Genomic DNA, 17,760 nt, shown 5'->3' on the forward strand with positions numbered 1-17,760 from the left:
GGGGACCATAGGTTGCCGTCTCCTGCTCTAAACTAAACTAAACCAGCTCAGGCAGCACCTGTGGAGGGAATGGACAGATTATGTTTTGGGTCGGGACCCTTCTTCTGACTGCGAATGTTAGTTAGAGGTTCCTTGCACATACATTGTCAAATCATGTTTTGTTTTACTGAGCTATTTTTGGGAAGGTGAAGCTAAGCTGTCATTCTCCCCACTCACCCAGCCACAGGGCAACAGTGAGCAAGTTCCTTAAACATGGAGCCTGTTTACACTGGAGTACAGTTTTCAGTGGAATTCATTGTCGAAGGAATGGAATACAGAAACAGGAAGGTGTGATTAAATGTAAATGGAGCTTCAGAGATACCGCACCCAGTTTGGGTAAATCAGCTGTCTACAAAAGCTGCATTAAAATGGCCAAAGATTTATTGCACTGTTATTCAGATTAATGCAACTATTCGCAATCCTTTCCCAGGAACGAGCTGCCAGTGGAGGCAGTAGAGGCAAATACTTTAACAGCATTTAACAGACATTTTATACGTGGATAGGAAAGGATTAGAGGTATATGGACCAAACACAGGCTGGTGGGACTAGTGTAGATGAGGCATCTTGGTCGGCATGGACCTTGTTGGACCGAAGGGCCTGTTTCCGTACTGTATGACTCCGTGACTGTACAAGGAGGAAAACCTTTAATATTTAAGAATATGAAGGTGTCTGTTAGTGTGGAGAGAAATTGTTTCCATATGGGTGACTAAGGTGGTATAAATACAAGATAATAATGAACTGGTTGAATGAAACCTTCAGGAGAAATTTCATTACATACACAGTTGTGAACTTACAGCCAAATGGAGTAGCCCAAAATGTTTTAACTCATTTAAAAAGATTGATACAGTATACATTGATATATATACACATATATATATATCAATGTATATAAATATTGGACAGCAGAGTAATATAGAACAGGAAGGTGCTTTGGATAGACTACACTAACAGTCCAGGTAGATCAGTGGTCTTCAACTACAAAGGTTAAACTGATGCATTAAAACAGCCAAAGGTTGTATTCTGTGGCTTCCCGTAAAGTATCGCTAAAAAATATACTTGCTATCAATGCTTTATCGTAAGCAAAAACATGCTGGTGCACATATCAATAAAAATTAAACTGCATTTATCCACAATTTTTTCCTATCAATATAACCCCTCTTCTGTTTTGATTTTGTAACCAATCAATTTCTAAATTAATAACCCAATAAGTAAAGCATTAAACACATTAAAAAATGTCTTACAAATGTGAAAATTTGCTTACAGTTGGATTAAACCATAATTCATAACCAGTGTACTAGGGTACTAAATAACCCAATTTATTTTAGCTTTAGAGATATAGCATGAAAACAGGTGCTTCGGCTCGACGAGTCCACACCGACCATCGGTCACCCGTTCATGCTAGTTCTATGTTATCCCACATTCCCCATCTATTCCCTACCCATTAGAAGCAATTTACAGAGGACCAATTAACTTACAAACCCGCATGTCATTGGGATGGATGGAGGGGAAACCAGAGCACCTGGAAGAAACCCACGCAATCACAGGCAGAATGTGCAAACTCCACACAGACAGCACCCGAGGTCAGGATCAAACCTGGTTTTCATGCGCTGAGAGACAGCAGCTCTGCCTGCTGCACCACTGTGCAGTCCTTCAATTTTAAATGAATTTTAAATGATATTTCACATTAATTGTTAAACATAACGAACAGTTGGTGAATTCTGTTCCCACTGCATTTCCCCTCGGGATGTTATAGTTACCTCAATCTGTCCATGTTCGCGGAAGGAGAGTTTGATGAAAGAGTACTTGCTGCTCTGATACGGGCCTGAATCCTTGTTGGAGGCAGCCGCTTGAAGATGAATGATTATTTTAGCACTGGAAACAAAATAGAACGGTTCAACCTACCGCTGCTTGCAGAGTGGTGTTTAAATTGTCCTATTATAATATACATACTCTACTGATGGATATTCTCAATAACATCCCAGCTGTTATCAGGCAATGGAACCATCCTCTCACCAGCTAGAGAGTGGCCCTGACCTCCCATCCACCTCATTGGAGACCAATGAACTATCTTTAATCAGACGTTGTCTTTCATTATCGTGAGGGGCCTTGATCGGGTGGATGCACCGAGGATGTTCCCAATGATCGGGGAAACTAGAACTAGGGGACATAGTTGCAGAATAAGGGGGGGCTCTTTTAAAACTGAGATGAGGAAGAACTTCTTCACCAAGAGGGTGGTTAATTTATGGAATTCACTGCCCCAGGGAGCAGTGGAAGCAGAAACGTTAAATATATTTAAGTCTAAAATAGATGGTTTTTTAGCTGCCGAGGGGATAAGGGGCTACGGGGAGAGGGCAGGGATATGGACCTAGGTATGGTTAGTATAGTAAGACCTGAGTGATCTCCTGGACAAGTGTCGATCGCCTGGATTGGGGTCGGAGAGGAATTTCCCGGATTTTTTTTCCCGAATTGGACCTGGGTTTTTATCCGGTTTTTTGCCTCCCCCAGGAGATCACGCGGTTCTTGGGGTGGAGAGGGGTGATAGCGGTATAAAGGGGAGGGTAGTGTCTTGTGTTCTGTGTCTTGTGTCTACTGTTTGTGGGTAAGTGTGTCTGTTTAGTGTTCAGCCATGAGCGAATGGCGGTGCGGGCTCGACGGACCTGGTGGTCTACTCTCGCACCTACTTTCTATGTTTCTATGTTTCTATGTTTCTATTATCTGTGCATAGTGGTCAGCTTTTCACTGTACCTCGGTACACGCGATGATAATCAACTAGACTATCCCTGTCTACTTTTAGCCAGAAATTTGCACCATTTAATCAGGGACCAAAAGATAATTATCCCAATTTTGATATTGATGTTGAGTTTAAAATTAAAAGTTCAACAAAGTTGGGGATTTCTCCAAAAGGAAAAAATAAATAAAAATTCAGCTTTGTAAAATGCATTTATAGGGTGATAATGAATGAGTGTTCGGAGACTAATTCTCCTCAGCACGGAATGACTATGACATAAAAGTATGGGGAAAACGGATGGTAACTTAATAACAGGAAATAAAATGAAGCTGCTGATTATTTTATTGGCAAAGTTAGGTCAACATCATGCAGCCATACAAGTCGCTGGTGAGACCACACTTGGAGAGCACTGTGTACAGTTCTGGTCGCCCAGTTACACGAAGGATGTCAATGTGCTGGAGAGAGTGCAGAAGAGATTCAACAGCATGTTACCTGGACTTGCAAAAATAGACACAAAGTAGTGGAGCATTTCAGCGGGCCAGGCAGCAACTCCGGAGAACATGGATAGGTGACGTTTTGGGTCGGGACCCTTCTTCAGACTGATTATGGTGGGGATGGGACAAATCGTGGCATGTGGCAGGTGAAAGGGTTTGCTGGCTTGAGTTACAGGGGGATGTTGGATAGGCTGGGATTTTTTTCTTTGGGGCGTAGGAGGCTGAGGTGTGACCTTATTCAGGTGTACAAAATCATGAGGGGCACGGATAAAGTGATAAATCTCCAGGGTAGGGGATTCTAAAACTAGAGGTCACAGGACAAAGGTGAGAGGGGAGAGATTTAATGGGGACTTCAATGGCAGTTTTTCACTCAAAGGCATTTGGACAGATATAAGGATGGGGTTTAGAGGGATATGGGCCAAATGCAGGCAAATGGAACTAGGCCAGTATGCCAACTTAGTTCAAAGGTTCAAAGATTCATTTATTGTCACATACACCAATGGGTGCAGTGAAATTCGAGTTGCCATTGATAAGAATACAACACAACATTATAAAGAAATTTAACATCAAACATAAAAAACATCCCCCTACAATGGTTGCCACTGTGAGGGAAGGCACAAAGTCCAGTCCCCATCTCCTTGTCCACCCATAGTCGGGCCTATTGAGGCCTCCGCAGTCGCCGCTACGGAGCCCGATGTTTCAGGCCCTTCTCGCCGGGTGATGGTGCTCCGGCGTCGGGAGACTAGTATGCCTGACCTGCTGAATTCTTCCAGCATTTAGTGTTTTGGGTCCAGGGATAATTTTGTGGGAGTTGTCACTTGTCAGAGATGACACATTATGAAAAAAAACAACAATCAAAATCTTTCTACTATGCCTTTTTGAAGCCAAAATGCTGAAAACCTGTGTTGATTTTCCCCGTGATGTATGTGGTCCTTAGAGCATTGTTTAGGTTTAGTTAAGATATAGTGCGGAAACAGGTGATTCAGCGAGGAAACGGCTGATTCAGCGCGGAAACGGGTGATTCAGGGCGGAAACGGGTGATTCAGGGCGGAAACGGGTGATTCAGGGCGGAAACGGGTGATTCAGGGCGGAAACGGGTGATTCAGGGCGGAAACGGGTGATTCAGCGCGGAAACAGGCTCTTCGGCCCACCGAGTCCACACCGACCAGCGATCCCCGCACATTAACTCTATCCTGCACACACTTGGGACAATTTACTTTTTTTTTTTTAATACCAAGCCAATTAACCTACAAACCTGTACTCCTTTGGCGTGTGGGAGGAAACCGAAGATCTTGGGAGAAAACTCACGCAGGTCACGGGGAAAACGTATAAACTCTGGATCGAGCGCAGGTCCCTGGCATTGTAAGGCAGTAGCTCTACCGCTATGCCACCGTGCCGCCCACTGATATTATAATACAAAACAAAAGCACTACATTATCTGACTGTTCATATCTAACGCTGCTGGAAATGATGAAATATCTCGACTCCAGGCTGAATAACAAGTTTGACACAATATTTAACACAACACTGCTGTTTCATCAGCTGTCCCTCATTTCTTCCTTCTTTTCCGGAAAGACAACTCCAATCTAGGAAGAGCAAAGGTTCATGTGCCAAAGTGTTGCAGGCACTTCCCAAAAGAATAATAAACTCAACTCATTAATTACAGCACCGTGCGGTAGAGTGCACGCTTCCTACCAAAACAAACCCTTCAGTTGGAGTCACAGCCAACAGAAACATTGCATTAGCCGGTCAGGCATGACGATTGCAGAGAATCGGTGTCAACATTTCATTATCCCCATCACTATCTCTGATCAGAATTAATATCTATGAAAATAAAGCATCTCTTTTTTGGTTTTGATCTCAATGTTGGTATGACTCAAACTTAGTTTCAAGAGATTTTAATTTCTTTAAAGATAGGGTTCCCAAGTTCACAAGTAGTAGGAGCAGAATTAAGCCATTCGGCCCATCATGTCAATGCCATTCAATCATGGCTGATCTATCTTTCCCTCTCAACCTCATTCTCCCCATTACCATTGATACTCTTACTAATCAAGAATCTTTCAATCACCGCCTTGAAAATACTCAATGTCTTGACCTCCACTGCCGTCTGTGGCAATGAATTCCAGATTCACCACCTTTGGACTAAATAAATTACTCCTTATCTCCTTTCCAAATTCCTCCATATCTGCTTTTATTCTGTGGTTGTGCCCTCTGGCTCTGGACACCAGTGAAACATCCTCTCCACATCTACTCTATCCAAGCCTTTCACTATTCGGTAAGTTTCAATAAGGTCGCCCCTCATTCTTCCAAACTCCAGTGAGTACAGGCCCAGAGCCATCAAACGCTTATCATACATTAACCCAATCATTCCCTGGGATTATTCTGGTGAACCTCCTCTGGACCCTCTCCAACTCCAGCACATCCCTCCTCAGATATGGGGCCCAAAACTGCTCACAATATTCCAAATGCAGTCTGACCAGCGCCTTATAGAGCCTCAGCATTACATCCATGCTTTTATATTCGAGTCCTCTTGAAATAAATGCTGGCATCGCATTTGCTGGTGAATTTGTGGGATTCATTGCCACAGACGGTTGTGGAGTCCAAGGCATTGGGTATTTTTAAAGCCGTGTGGATCGGTTCTCAATTTGTAAGGGTGTCAAAGGCTACGGGAAGAAGGCAGGAGAATGGGGTTGAGTGGGAAAGATAGATCAGCCATGATCGAATGGTGGATGGGCTGAATTGGTCTATGTCTTCTGGTCCCATGATATGACTAACTTCCACATTTATGCACAGGAATCCCACACTTGCTGACAACCAACACAGGAAATGTCAGCATTACGCACAGGATGGCGGCATTTCTGCAGCAAAATCAGAGCCAATATCTCAGATAATTGCTTTTGTAACAATCTACTGAAATGGCTCTTTGGATTAAATCCAGTGATTTACAGGTCCACTCAGGTAAAATTAGTTTAGAGAAGTTTCACTTTACCTTTTTCCTATTCCAGCTGCCTGTTCTTCAAAGAAAACAATCTGCCACAGAGGCAGCGCGATGCAGCAATCCTGTGTTCATGGCAAATGGAGAAATAATTTAGCGGCTGAACTCCAGCAAAGTTTGACCTTGAATATTGCAATGTGGGGGTAAGCACTGATCCTCCGAAATGAATCAGATGCTGGAAATGCTCAACAGGTAAAGGGAGCAAGTGTGAAGATCAACTCAGACTTTAAACATGAGCATTTGAAGGCACTGGGTCTGTACTTGCTGGAGTTTAGAAGGATGAGGGGAGACCTTATTGAAATGTACCGAATAGCGAAAGGCATGGATAGCGTGGATGAGGGGAGGATGTTTCCACTGGTGTCTAGAGCCAGAGGGCACAACCTCAGAATAAAAGCAGGTAAGGGGGAGTTTCTTTAGTCAGAGGGTGGTGAATCCGTGGAATTCATTGCCACAGATGGCAGTGGAGACCAAGACTTGAGGTTATGACATCTTCCCTCAGTTCTGAAACATGAACTCTCTCTTCCTCAGCCCCAGTATTTCTGCTTTTAGTTGATATTTTCAGCATTTAAACTTGACTTGCCTACTATTATTTTGATTTAAAGATACAGTAAATGCTGAAAATCATACACTGTGGCAGAAATCGATACAAGGATCCACTATTAAAAAATAAAGGCAGAGTTTTCTCAATGTGGTGATTTTATTATTTATGACACTATTTTTTTTTGTTTAATATATTTTATAACAACTTCCAATAATGGTACAACATTAATATGAGTGTTCCTGAGGCATGTCACTGAAATGTTATCAAACAAAAAGTGGACAACGTTCTGATGAAGGGCCTCAACCTGAAATGTCATCTGAGCCTTGTTCTCCAAAGATGCTGCCTGACCCATTGAGTGACTCCAGCACTTTGTGTCCTTAAAACAGGAACACTTTCTACCCTTTTCACATTCTTGATTTCAGACAATCCTGAAACAAGCAAGATGTGGCCTTCTAAGCCTTTCCAATCCACATATCTGTCCAAATGCTTTTTTTCTCTGGCAGCTCATTCCAGATACGGACTACCCTGTGAGTGAAATGGGTGCACCCGAGGTCCTTAAATCTCTCTCCTCTCACCTGAACCCTGTGCCCTCTAGTTTTAGTTCTCAGAGTGCAGATAAATTGTTCCCTGAAAGTGGCATCACAGGTAGACCTGGCGCTGATACATCGCGAGGCTGGCGATGCCTTACCGGGGATCGCCGTCTGGAGCCCGGAGTGCTGGACCTGCTGCACCGACATCATGGAGCTGCGGTTTGCGGAGCTCCCAACGCGGGCGGCGCTGATCAACAACGCGGGGTCCTGCGACTCCGCCCGGCTCGGCCTGCGGACTCGGGAGCTGCGGACTCCGGCTGCGGGAGGCGGCTGATCAGGAGGTCCGGGCCGCTGAGGAGAAGGATGTTCACCGTCGGGGTTCGGCGTCGGCATTCCACCAGCCCGGCGTGAGGGCCTGAACATCGGGCCGCCCGGGGCGGCGACTGCGGGTGCTAGGAAGGCCTCGACCACGAGTGAAAATCTGGGAAGAACGGAGGGGAGGCTGGCTGGACTATGGTGCCTTCCTCACCTTGGTGCCACTGTGTTATGTTGTGTCGTGGACTTTCAGTGTTTGTGCTTTTTTGTTTGTTTTTTTTTAAATTCTATTAAGGGAAATTCATTTCGTTGTCTCTAACTGAGACAATGACAATAAATTTGAATACAATACAATACAATACAGTGAAGAAGACTTTATGCACACTAGCCTTCATCAGGCAGGGAATTGAGTATACAGTTGTACAAGATGTTGGTGATGCTGCATTTGAAGTATTGTGTTCAGTTTTGGTCACCCTGCCGTAGGAAAGATGTCATTAAAGCTAGAAAGAGTGCAGAGATTTACGCGGATGCTGTCAGAACTCGAAGGTTGGGAGAGGGAGGGCAGGCTAGGACTTTAATTCTTGGAGCTGACGGGAACTGAGAATAGATGTGGTGAATGCACCGAATCTTTTCCCCAGGGTAGGGGAATCAAGAACCAGGGCACAAGGCAAAAAGTGAGAGGTGGAAGATTTAACAGGAACCTGAGCGGCAGCATTTTTTTCACACCGAGGGTGGTGGGTACATGGAACAAGCTGCCAGAGGTGGTAATTGAGGCAGGTACTGTGGCATCATTTCGCAGCAGCCCGGGGCTCGATTGGATCGACAAGAAGCCGAGCGGTGGATCAGACACAGCCTGCAGCGGCACGGTGAGGCGGAGCAGCAGTGGAGGACATCGACACATCCTCAGGACAAGCCGAACCCTGCAACTCCGACCCAGTGCCACTGCCAGGACAACAGGCCTTTATGGTTAAGGCTCGACACTTTTTATAACTTTGTACTTAATTATAAAGATGGTGCTAAAAATTCTTGTGTATTGCTTCAGGGTCATCTACTATTCCTGTGCTCATGTATGTTTGGCTTATGTATTGTAAGACATTACTGCAAAAAATAACCTCACCGTACTGTACAAGCGACAATGAAGTACCATTTGATCTTTGAACATTTGGACAGGTATGTGGATTGCAAAGGTTGAGAGGGATTATGGGCCCTGCAGCAGCATTCAAACATTATTTTATTACAAGTTATATTTAATTCACTGTATTTTCAAAAATGAAACATGTTTTATGAATTTTAAAAACCGAACTTTGCGCAGTACATTTGAAATTATGTTCAAGAAACTTACAGAAGTTTTTTGGTCTCTCCAGAGTAATCTGTGTGTGGTGAGCAGAAGGGAGCCAGAGTCAAATTTTGTCTGCAATAAAAACGCAGTGTGTTATCTTCATATTCACAGATGTACGTTATTCAGGCATTGCTCGTGGTACACGACAAAAGGTTTATCACTCCGACCGTTATACATTATATTACCAGGGACAAGTGTAAAGGACATGTCCCACTTTCCCGAATTCTCCCGATGTCTCCCTTGATTCAAACTCGCAGAATGTTCGTAACGAGTCCGTAGTAGTCCGTGGATATATCGTAGCGGCTCGTTATGCCAGCCGTAGGTACTCGGGGCATCAGGTAAGTCGGGACATTTTTTTCCAGCCTGATAAAAAATGTCCACGAGTAAAAAAATAGTCGGGGGGATGCCCCGAGTACCTACGGCTGGCGTAACGAGCCACTACGATATATCTACAGCCTCCTATGGACTCGTTATGAACATTCTGCGAATTTGAATCAAGGGGAAAACTCGGGAGAATTTGTGAATAACTCGGGAAAGTGGGACAGGCCCTCAAGTCTAGTTTGTAACCTGACAGTGTGGGGATAGATTCAAGGGTCCATTTTTTTTTTTTTTTATGGAGTTGGGTCTTTATTTAAAAAAATCACACATGTATTCCAGAAGAGGTTATTAACTGTACGTACAATTGAAAGAGAAGAGCAAACACAAAGTGCTGGAGGAACCCAGCAGGTCAGGCAGCATCTGTGGAGGGAATTGACAATGTTTCAGGTCTTCAGACTCTGGGCCGAAGGGTCTCTTCCTGTGCTATACGCTTCTATATCCTCTGATGCTCCAGAAAAGGCAATCCAGGTTTGTCCAACCTCTCCATCCACCACCCTAACCGTTCATTCCCCTAACCAGCAGTGCACAGTATCTGCAGTGTGCACCATCTACATGGTTCTAGACCAGGCAATGTCAGGACTCCACCAGCAAGAAGCACAATGACTTGTGACAATGGAGCACACCAGGCCATGTACCTACTCACACAGCCACTGACCAGATGAAGAAAGGTCCCGACCCAAAGCATTCTGTCCATTCCCTCCACAGATGCTGCCTGACCCGCTGAGTTCCTCCAGCACTCTGTGTTTCGCTCAAGTTTCCAGCATCTGCAGTCTCTTGTGTCTCAATTGAAAATGATAACTGACTATTAATAATTCTCTCTCAATAATCTCAGCGTTTCCTTTCCAGCGAGCATTAGCAAAGATTATAAACCACTCTCCTTGTCTCATTCTCACTGATGTCCCACATGTGACAAATCTATCTCCAATCATACAGGTGTGATCTACCGTTGAAGACTTTATATCAGTCAAGCATAGAAACATAGAAAAATAGGTGCAGGAGTAGGCCATTCGGCCCGTCAAGCCAGCACCATCATTCAATATGATCATGGCTGACCATCTAAAATGAGTACCCCCGTTCCTCCTTTCCCCCCCATATCGCTTGATTCCTTTAGCCCCGAGAGCACTTTCTTCCCAAAAACCCTTTCTGGCTTAAGTCCTCCCTCCACCACCTCCAGTTTAAATTCCATTTGGAATATTTTGGAGAACCAAGAAACCAAGAACCAAGAATAAGCTAAATCTCACTCTTGAAAACATTCAGTGAATTGGCCTCCACTGCCTTCTGTGGCAGAGAATTCCACAGAATTCTCAAGCACAACGTATAGCAGCATCTCTGGAGAACAGGAATAGGTGACATCTGAAGAAGGATCTCGACCTGAAATGTCACCTATCCATGTTCCCCAGAGATGCTGCCTGACCTGTTGAGTTACTCCAGCACACTGTGAAACGTCACCTATCCATGTTCCCCAGAGATGCTGCCTGACCTGCTGAGTTACTCCAGCACACTGTGAAACGTCACCTATCCATGTTCCCCAGAGATGCTGCCTGACCTGCTGAGTTACTCCAGCACACTGAAATGTCATTGATCCATGTTCTCCAGAGATGCTGCCTGACCTGCTGAGTTACTCCAGCACACTGTGAAACGTCACTGATCCATGTTCTCCAGAGATGCTGCCTGACCTGTTGAGTTACTCCACTACTCTGTGTCTCAAGTTGCAGATTGCTCACTGACACCATCTGGTGGCCACCGGAGTCCACAATTTCAGATAAACATTACAGAGAAAAATAGAGTTGACCCGACAGAACTGGCAAGTGAGAGGATGGTGGGGAACAGCTTAAATATCTGGCTACTGCAACACTTTAAAAGATCAAGAAGCAGGCTACTTTGTACAACTTCTCATCAGAGACAGTGGTACCACATCAGGATTGTATTATTGCAAAATCATTCTACTACAAACAAGTGCTGACATGATTCACTCTTTTTTTTGTCTGCATTATTGTCTGCAACATTTTATAACAGTCATACAGAACGGACTTAAGCCCTTCTTGCCTATGCCGACCAAGATGCCTCATCTGCACTAGCCAACCTGCCTGTGTTTAGCCCATATCCTACCTATCCATGTACCTGCCCAAATGTCTTTTATGTGTTGTTCCAATGCAGAGAGACCAGAACTGAACACAATATTCCAAATGCGGCCTCACCAACATGTTATAACTGTGAATAGGACCTCCCAACTTCTGTAGTCAATACTCTGACTGCTGAAGGCCAATGTGCCGGAAGCCTTCTTGACCACCCTATCTAGCTGCGATGCTACTTTCAAGGAACTACCCCCTGGATCCTGCTCTACAACACTCGAAGATCGGAGTAAAGCTCAGATCGTGACACCAGCTCCGTCACGGTGTCATATGTCAGTATTTGTGTTTCAGCACTGTGTTTTAGTGTTATTAAACCCCAAAGGTCTCCTGAGAAAAGAAGGCTTGAGCTAAACTTGGCTCAGGAGAGAATAGTTGAGTGGGATTAGATTTATTATTCTCTGCTGCTGCAATCAGACCATTGTGGTGGATTGAGTGGATAGATATGCTGGACTTTTCTCTTTGGAGTACGAGGCTGAGAGGTGACCTTATTGAACCGGTTTGGATCTATTATTGTCACGTGTGCTGAGGTACAGTGAAAAACTTTGTTTTACATGCTATCCAAACTGGCCTGGACAGAGTGGATGTGGAGAGGATGTTCCTTGAGGAAGGAGATGAGGAAGTTCTTTAGTCGTAAACTACCCAAACGATTATAGATATTAATTATATATTATAGATATAGATATTACTAGACTAAGTGGGACCCGTTGGGTCCCATGTTCACACTGGAGGGCTGGTCCCCCGACGCAATATTCCACCTCTCCCCCAATTCCAATATTGGTGGCCAGTGGGGGGGTTTTCTGGAGTGCTGATATGGGTTCTTGGGGTGGCAGCTCAGTTCCTCAAGCCTGATCTGCTGGCAGCTCACTCACGGCTGGTGGGCTGGCAGTTGACTCATGACTATTCCTTGAAATTCCATTTCAAGCAGGGTGCAAGTCCACCAAATTCAAATCCATGTTCCTACCTTCAAGCAGGGTTCAAGACCACCAAATTCAAGTGCAGTTTCTTACCACTATGAGCAGGGTGCAAGGCCACCGAATTCAAGTACAGTTTCCAACCACTTCAAGCAGGGTGCAAGGCCACCAAATTCAGTGCAGTTTTATTCCACTTCAAGCAGGGTCCAAGGCCACCAAATTCAAATGCAGCTTCATACCATTTCATGCAGGGCGAAACCACCATAAAACCACACAAAACACCAAACTCACAGTTCAGTAGACATTCAGTGTGTTCAGTTGATTCACAGCTCAGACAGAGTCATGACCTCTCCCTCCCCCATCATGCAGAGACTGAGCCACACCCACATTTCCGGGTTTTATAACCCCTCCCCCTCCCACCAGAAAAGGTGTGGCTTTCAGGGCATGATTGAGATGAGAGAGATTCTCAACATTTTTTAAACAATAATAACACTTTTATTTTTCATTGATGGGAAGAATTCTCTGCACCAGCTCAGCGGAGGGGGGACTGAGTAAGATGGCCAAAAATCACAGCCGCAATTGGTAGCGTTCTATCTAAAATCAATATAAAGTGCAAACAGGAAGTGCATTTGCAGTAGTGCCTTTTACCTTCAAGCCAAAGAAACCAAGCTGTCATTTGCAGTAAGTAGTGCCTTTCAACTTCAAGCCAAAGCACCCAAGCCACCATTTGCAGTAAGAAATGCCTTTCAACTTCATGCCACCATTTGCAGTAAGTAGTGCCTTTCAACTCATGCCACCATTTGCAGTAAGTAGTGCCTTTCAACTTCAAGCCAAAGCACCCAAGCCACCATTTGCAGTAAGTACTGCCTTTCAACTTCAAGCCAAAGCACCCAAACAACCATTTGCAGGCAGTACCTTTTTACTTCAAACAAACCATATTTTCATTTTCAAACCACATTAAGGGTACTCACAGTTGTGTAGACAATTGTTCAGTGTCATTCAGAGCTCAGAGAGACGTGACCCTTGGCTTCATCTATCTTGCAGAGAGTGCGTGATGCACACCACTTCCTGGTTTTATAGTCCCTCCCCCTCCCTCCAGCAGGTGCAGCAGAGAGAATGGTGATTTTTTTAAACTTCAAGCCAAAGCTCCCAAGCCACCATTTGCAGTAAGTAGTGCCCTTTGAACTTTAAACCAAAGCTCCCAAGCCACCATTTGCAGTAAATAGTGCATTTCAACTTCAAGCCAAAGCACCCAAGCCACCATTTACAGTAAGTAGCGCTTTTCAACTGCATGCCACCATTTGCAGTAAGTAGTGCCTTTCAACTTCAAGCCAAAGCACCCAAGCCACCATTTGCAGTAAGAAGTGCCTTTCAACTTCAAGCCAAATCACCCAAGCCATCATTTGCAGTAAGTAGTGCTTTTCAACTTCAAGCCAAAGCACCCAAGCCACAATTTGCCATAAGTAGTGCCTTTCAACTTCAAGAAAAGCACCCAAGCCACCATTTGCAGTAAGTAGTGCCTTTCAACCTCAAGCCAAAGCTCCCAAGTCACTATTTGCAGTAAGTAGTGCCTTTCAACTTCATGCCACCATTTGCAGTAAGTGGTGCCTTTCAACTTCATGCCACCATTTGCAGTAAGAAGTGCCTTTCAACTTCAAGCCAAAGCATGCAATCCATCATTTGCAGTAAGCAGTGCCTTTCAACTTCAAGCAAAGCACCCAAGCCACCATTTGCAGTAAGTAGTGCCTTTCAACCTCAAGCCAAAGCACCCAAGCCACCATTTGCAGTAAGTAGTGCCTTTCAACTTCATGCCACCATTTGCAGTAAGTAGTGCCTTTCAACCTCATGCCACCATTTGCAGTAAGCAGTGCCTTTCAACTTCATGTCACCATTTGCAGTAAGTAGTCCCTTTCAACTTCATGCCACCATTTGCAGTAAGCAGTGCCTTTCAACTTCAAGCCAAAGCACCCAAACAACCATTTGCAGGCAGTGCCTTTTTACTTCAAACAAACCATATTTTCATTTTCAAACCACATTAAGGGTACTCACAGTTGTGTAGACATTTGTTCAGTGTCATTCAGAGCTCAGCGAGACGTGACCCTTGGCTTCATCCATCTTGCAGAGAATGAGTGAGGCACACCACTTCCTGGTTTTATAGTCCCTCCCCCTCCCTCCAGCAGGTGCAGCAGAGAGAATGGTGATTTTTTTAAACTTCAAGCCAAAGCTCCCAAGGCACCATTTGCAGTAAGTAGTGCATTTCAACTTCAAGCCAAAGCACCCAAGCTACCATTTGCAGTAAGTAGTGCCTTTCAACTTCATGCCACCATTTGCAGTAAGTAGTGCCTTTCAACTACAAGCCAAAGCACCCAAGCCACCATTTGCAGTACGAAGTGCCTTTCAACTTCAAGCCAAATCACCCGCCATCATTTGCAGTAAGTAGTGCCTTTCAACCAAGCCAAAGCACCCAAGCCACCATTTGCAGTAAGTAGTGCCTTTCAACTTCAAGCAAAGCACCCAAGCCACCATTTGCTGTAAGTAGTGCCTTTCAACTTCAAGCAAAGTACCCAAGCCACCATTTGCTGTAAGTAGTGACTTTCCACTTCAAGCCAAAGCACCCAAGCCACCATTTGCAGTAAGTAGTGCCTTTCAACTTCAAGCCACCATTTGCAGTAAGTAGTGCCTTTCAACTTCATGCCACCATTTGCAGTAAGTAGTGCCTTTCAACTTCAAGCCAAAGCATCCAAACAACCATTTGCAGGCAGTGCCTTTTTACTTCAAACAAACCATATTTTCATTTTCAAACCACATTAAGGGTACTCACAGTTGTGTAGACATTTGTTCAATGTTATTCAGAGCTCAGAGAGACGTGACCCTTGGCTTCATCCATCTTGCAGAGAGTGAGTGAGGCACACACTTCCTGGTTTTATAGTCCCTCCCCCTCCCTCCAGCAGGGGCAGCAGAGAGAACGGTGAATTTTTTTTAAACATTAATATCTCTCTGATTTGTCATCAATGGGAAAAATCCTCCGCACCCGTAAGGCGGAGGGGGGCTTTGAGCGAGGTGGTCAAAAATGACGGCCGTAGGTGGCGGCGTTCTGTCGGAAATCGCAGCACAGTGGGCCAAAAGCGGCCAAGATCAGAGATTTAGTAATATAGATAGATATTAAATTATAGATATTGAGATATATTAAATATATTATATATTAAGTTCTAGATGCGGATACAATTATGACTTTTAAAAGACATTTGAACTGATACATGGATAGGAAGGGTTTAGATAATGATATTATAGATATAGATATTATAGATGTAGATATTGTTATATAGATATTAAGTTAGGAAGGGTTTAGATAATTATATTATAGATATATATATTATAGATATTGTTATAAATATAGATATTGTTATATATTAAATATATTAAGTTATAGATGCAGATACAATTGTGACTTGTAAAATACATTTGAACAGATACATGGATAGGAAGGGTTTAGAGGGATGTGGGCCAAATGCAGACCAATGGGACTAGCCCCGTGTGCCAACTTGGTAGCATAGATACGTTGGGCCGAAGGGCCAGTTTGCTGTCCAGGTCCGCGACCGTGTGGACGGACACTCAGTAATATTTCTGGTGACACTGTTGTTGTCCTTTGGTCCCCGGTCGGTGCAGGTTACAGATGGGTGGGCATGGATTTGTCGGCCGGGTCCCGCTGACTGCAGACTCTCCCACCGGCACCACACACACACAGAGACACACACACACGCATAGATACACACACACACATAGATACACACACACACATACACACACACACATATACACACACATACACACACACACATAGATACACACACACATACACACATAGATACACACACACATACACACACAGACACACACACAGACACACACACACATACACACACATACACACACACACACACACACAGACACACATACACATACACACACACACACACACACACAGACACACATACACACACACATACACACACACACAGACATACACACACAGACATACACACACACACACAGACACACACACACATAGATATATACACACACACACACACACATAGATATACACACACACACACACAGCTTGAGGTGAAGGCGATGCTCGGTCGGGAGAGTTTAACCCGCCTGCCCGGTGAATGCTGGTGGAGCCCAGGCCCGGAGCCCGACACTCGCGTAGCGCCGGACGCCGTCTCTCCTCACCTTGTCGTCGCCGTCGTAGAGGCGGACACCGCGCTGCTGGATCACCAGGGTCTCGGTCATGTCCAGCAGGCCGTTGGCCCACGCCCAGCGGTCCATGGCCGGCGGGGGCAGCAGCAGCAACGGAGGCCGAGGCGGAGACGGCAGCGGCGGACCAGGCCCGGACTCAGCACCACCACCTGCCGGGGACAGCGGGCACTGCAGGCGCTGCCCTCATGTGCAATCGTGAAGTTGTGATTACCAGCATCATAAACCAGCACCAGCACCAGCAGTTAATAATAATTATTATAATAATAATAATAATATATTTTATTGTCATTGCACATCAGTGCAATGAGATTTAGTATGCAGCTTCCAACCGAGGTCAAAAAAATAAAAATAAATAAACTGCGACGTGACCATCTGAGGGATACAGTCCAGGGGGGATGGGGGGCACTCAGCAGGGCCGGTTCAGAGCCGCTATAGCTCTGGGAATGAAGCTGTTCCTGAATCTGGAGGTTCGGGCTTAGAAGGCCTTGTAACATCTGCCGGAGGGAATAGTTCGAACAGTCCGTTAAAAGGGTGTGAGGAGTCTTTATGGATGCTGACGGCCTTCCTGAGGCACCGTGTGTGGTAGATGCCCTCCAAGGCTGGTAGTTGTGTCCAAATAATCTGCGCTCTGTGGACGACGAGCTGAAGAGCTCTCCTCTCCGCCTCCGTGCAGCTGAGATACCACACAGAGATGCCATACGTTAATATGCTCTCTGTGGTGCAGCACTAGAAGGTTGTCAGCAGCTGTTGGGACAGACCATCTTTTTTAATGTCCTCAGGAACAACAGTCGTTGCTGTGCCTTTTTGACCAGCACAGCAGTGTTAGTGGACCATGTGAGGTCCTCTGAAATGTGAGTGCCCAGAAACATAAAGCTGGACACTCTCTCCACACTTTCCCCGTAGATGGAGATTGGGGCGTATTCTCCATTATGGAACCTCCCGAAGTCAATAATCAGCTCCTTGGTCTTGGAGGTGTTTAGTGACAAGTTGTTACGTGCGCACCAGTCCTCCAGGTTCTGCACCTCCGCTCTGTATTTTGTTTCATCACCGTTGGTGATCAGCCCAATCACTGTTGTGTCGTCTGCAAACTTCACG

The 17,760-nt window shown here is 45.0% G+C and overlaps 1 protein-coding gene across 1 annotated transcript in view; it reads right to left on the reverse strand.

The window, feature by feature from the left end:
* Positions 1–16,825, reverse strand: part of vps36 (vacuolar protein sorting 36 homolog) — a 36,083-nt gene extending 19,258 nt beyond the window's left edge. Inside the window, exons 1-4 of the mRNA XM_033022263.1 lie at positions 16,639–16,825; positions 8,985–9,053; positions 6,251–6,321; positions 1,797–1,911 (exon numbers count right to left, since the gene is read on the reverse strand). Of these exons, the coding sequence (XP_032878154.1) occupies positions 1,797–1,911; positions 6,251–6,321; positions 8,985–9,053; positions 16,639–16,734 (351 nt within the window). The 5' untranslated portion in view covers positions 16,735–16,825. The remainder of the gene's footprint in view (positions 1–1,796; positions 1,912–6,250; positions 6,322–8,984; positions 9,054–16,638) is intronic.
* Positions 16,826–17,760: the final 935 nt, after the last annotated feature.

Source organism: Amblyraja radiata, chromosome 6 (genome assembly GCF_010909765.2).
Source record: "Amblyraja radiata isolate CabotCenter1 chromosome 6, sAmbRad1.1.pri, whole genome shotgun sequence".
Lineage (NCBI taxonomy): Eukaryota > Metazoa > Chordata > Chondrichthyes > Rajiformes > Rajidae > Amblyraja > Amblyraja radiata.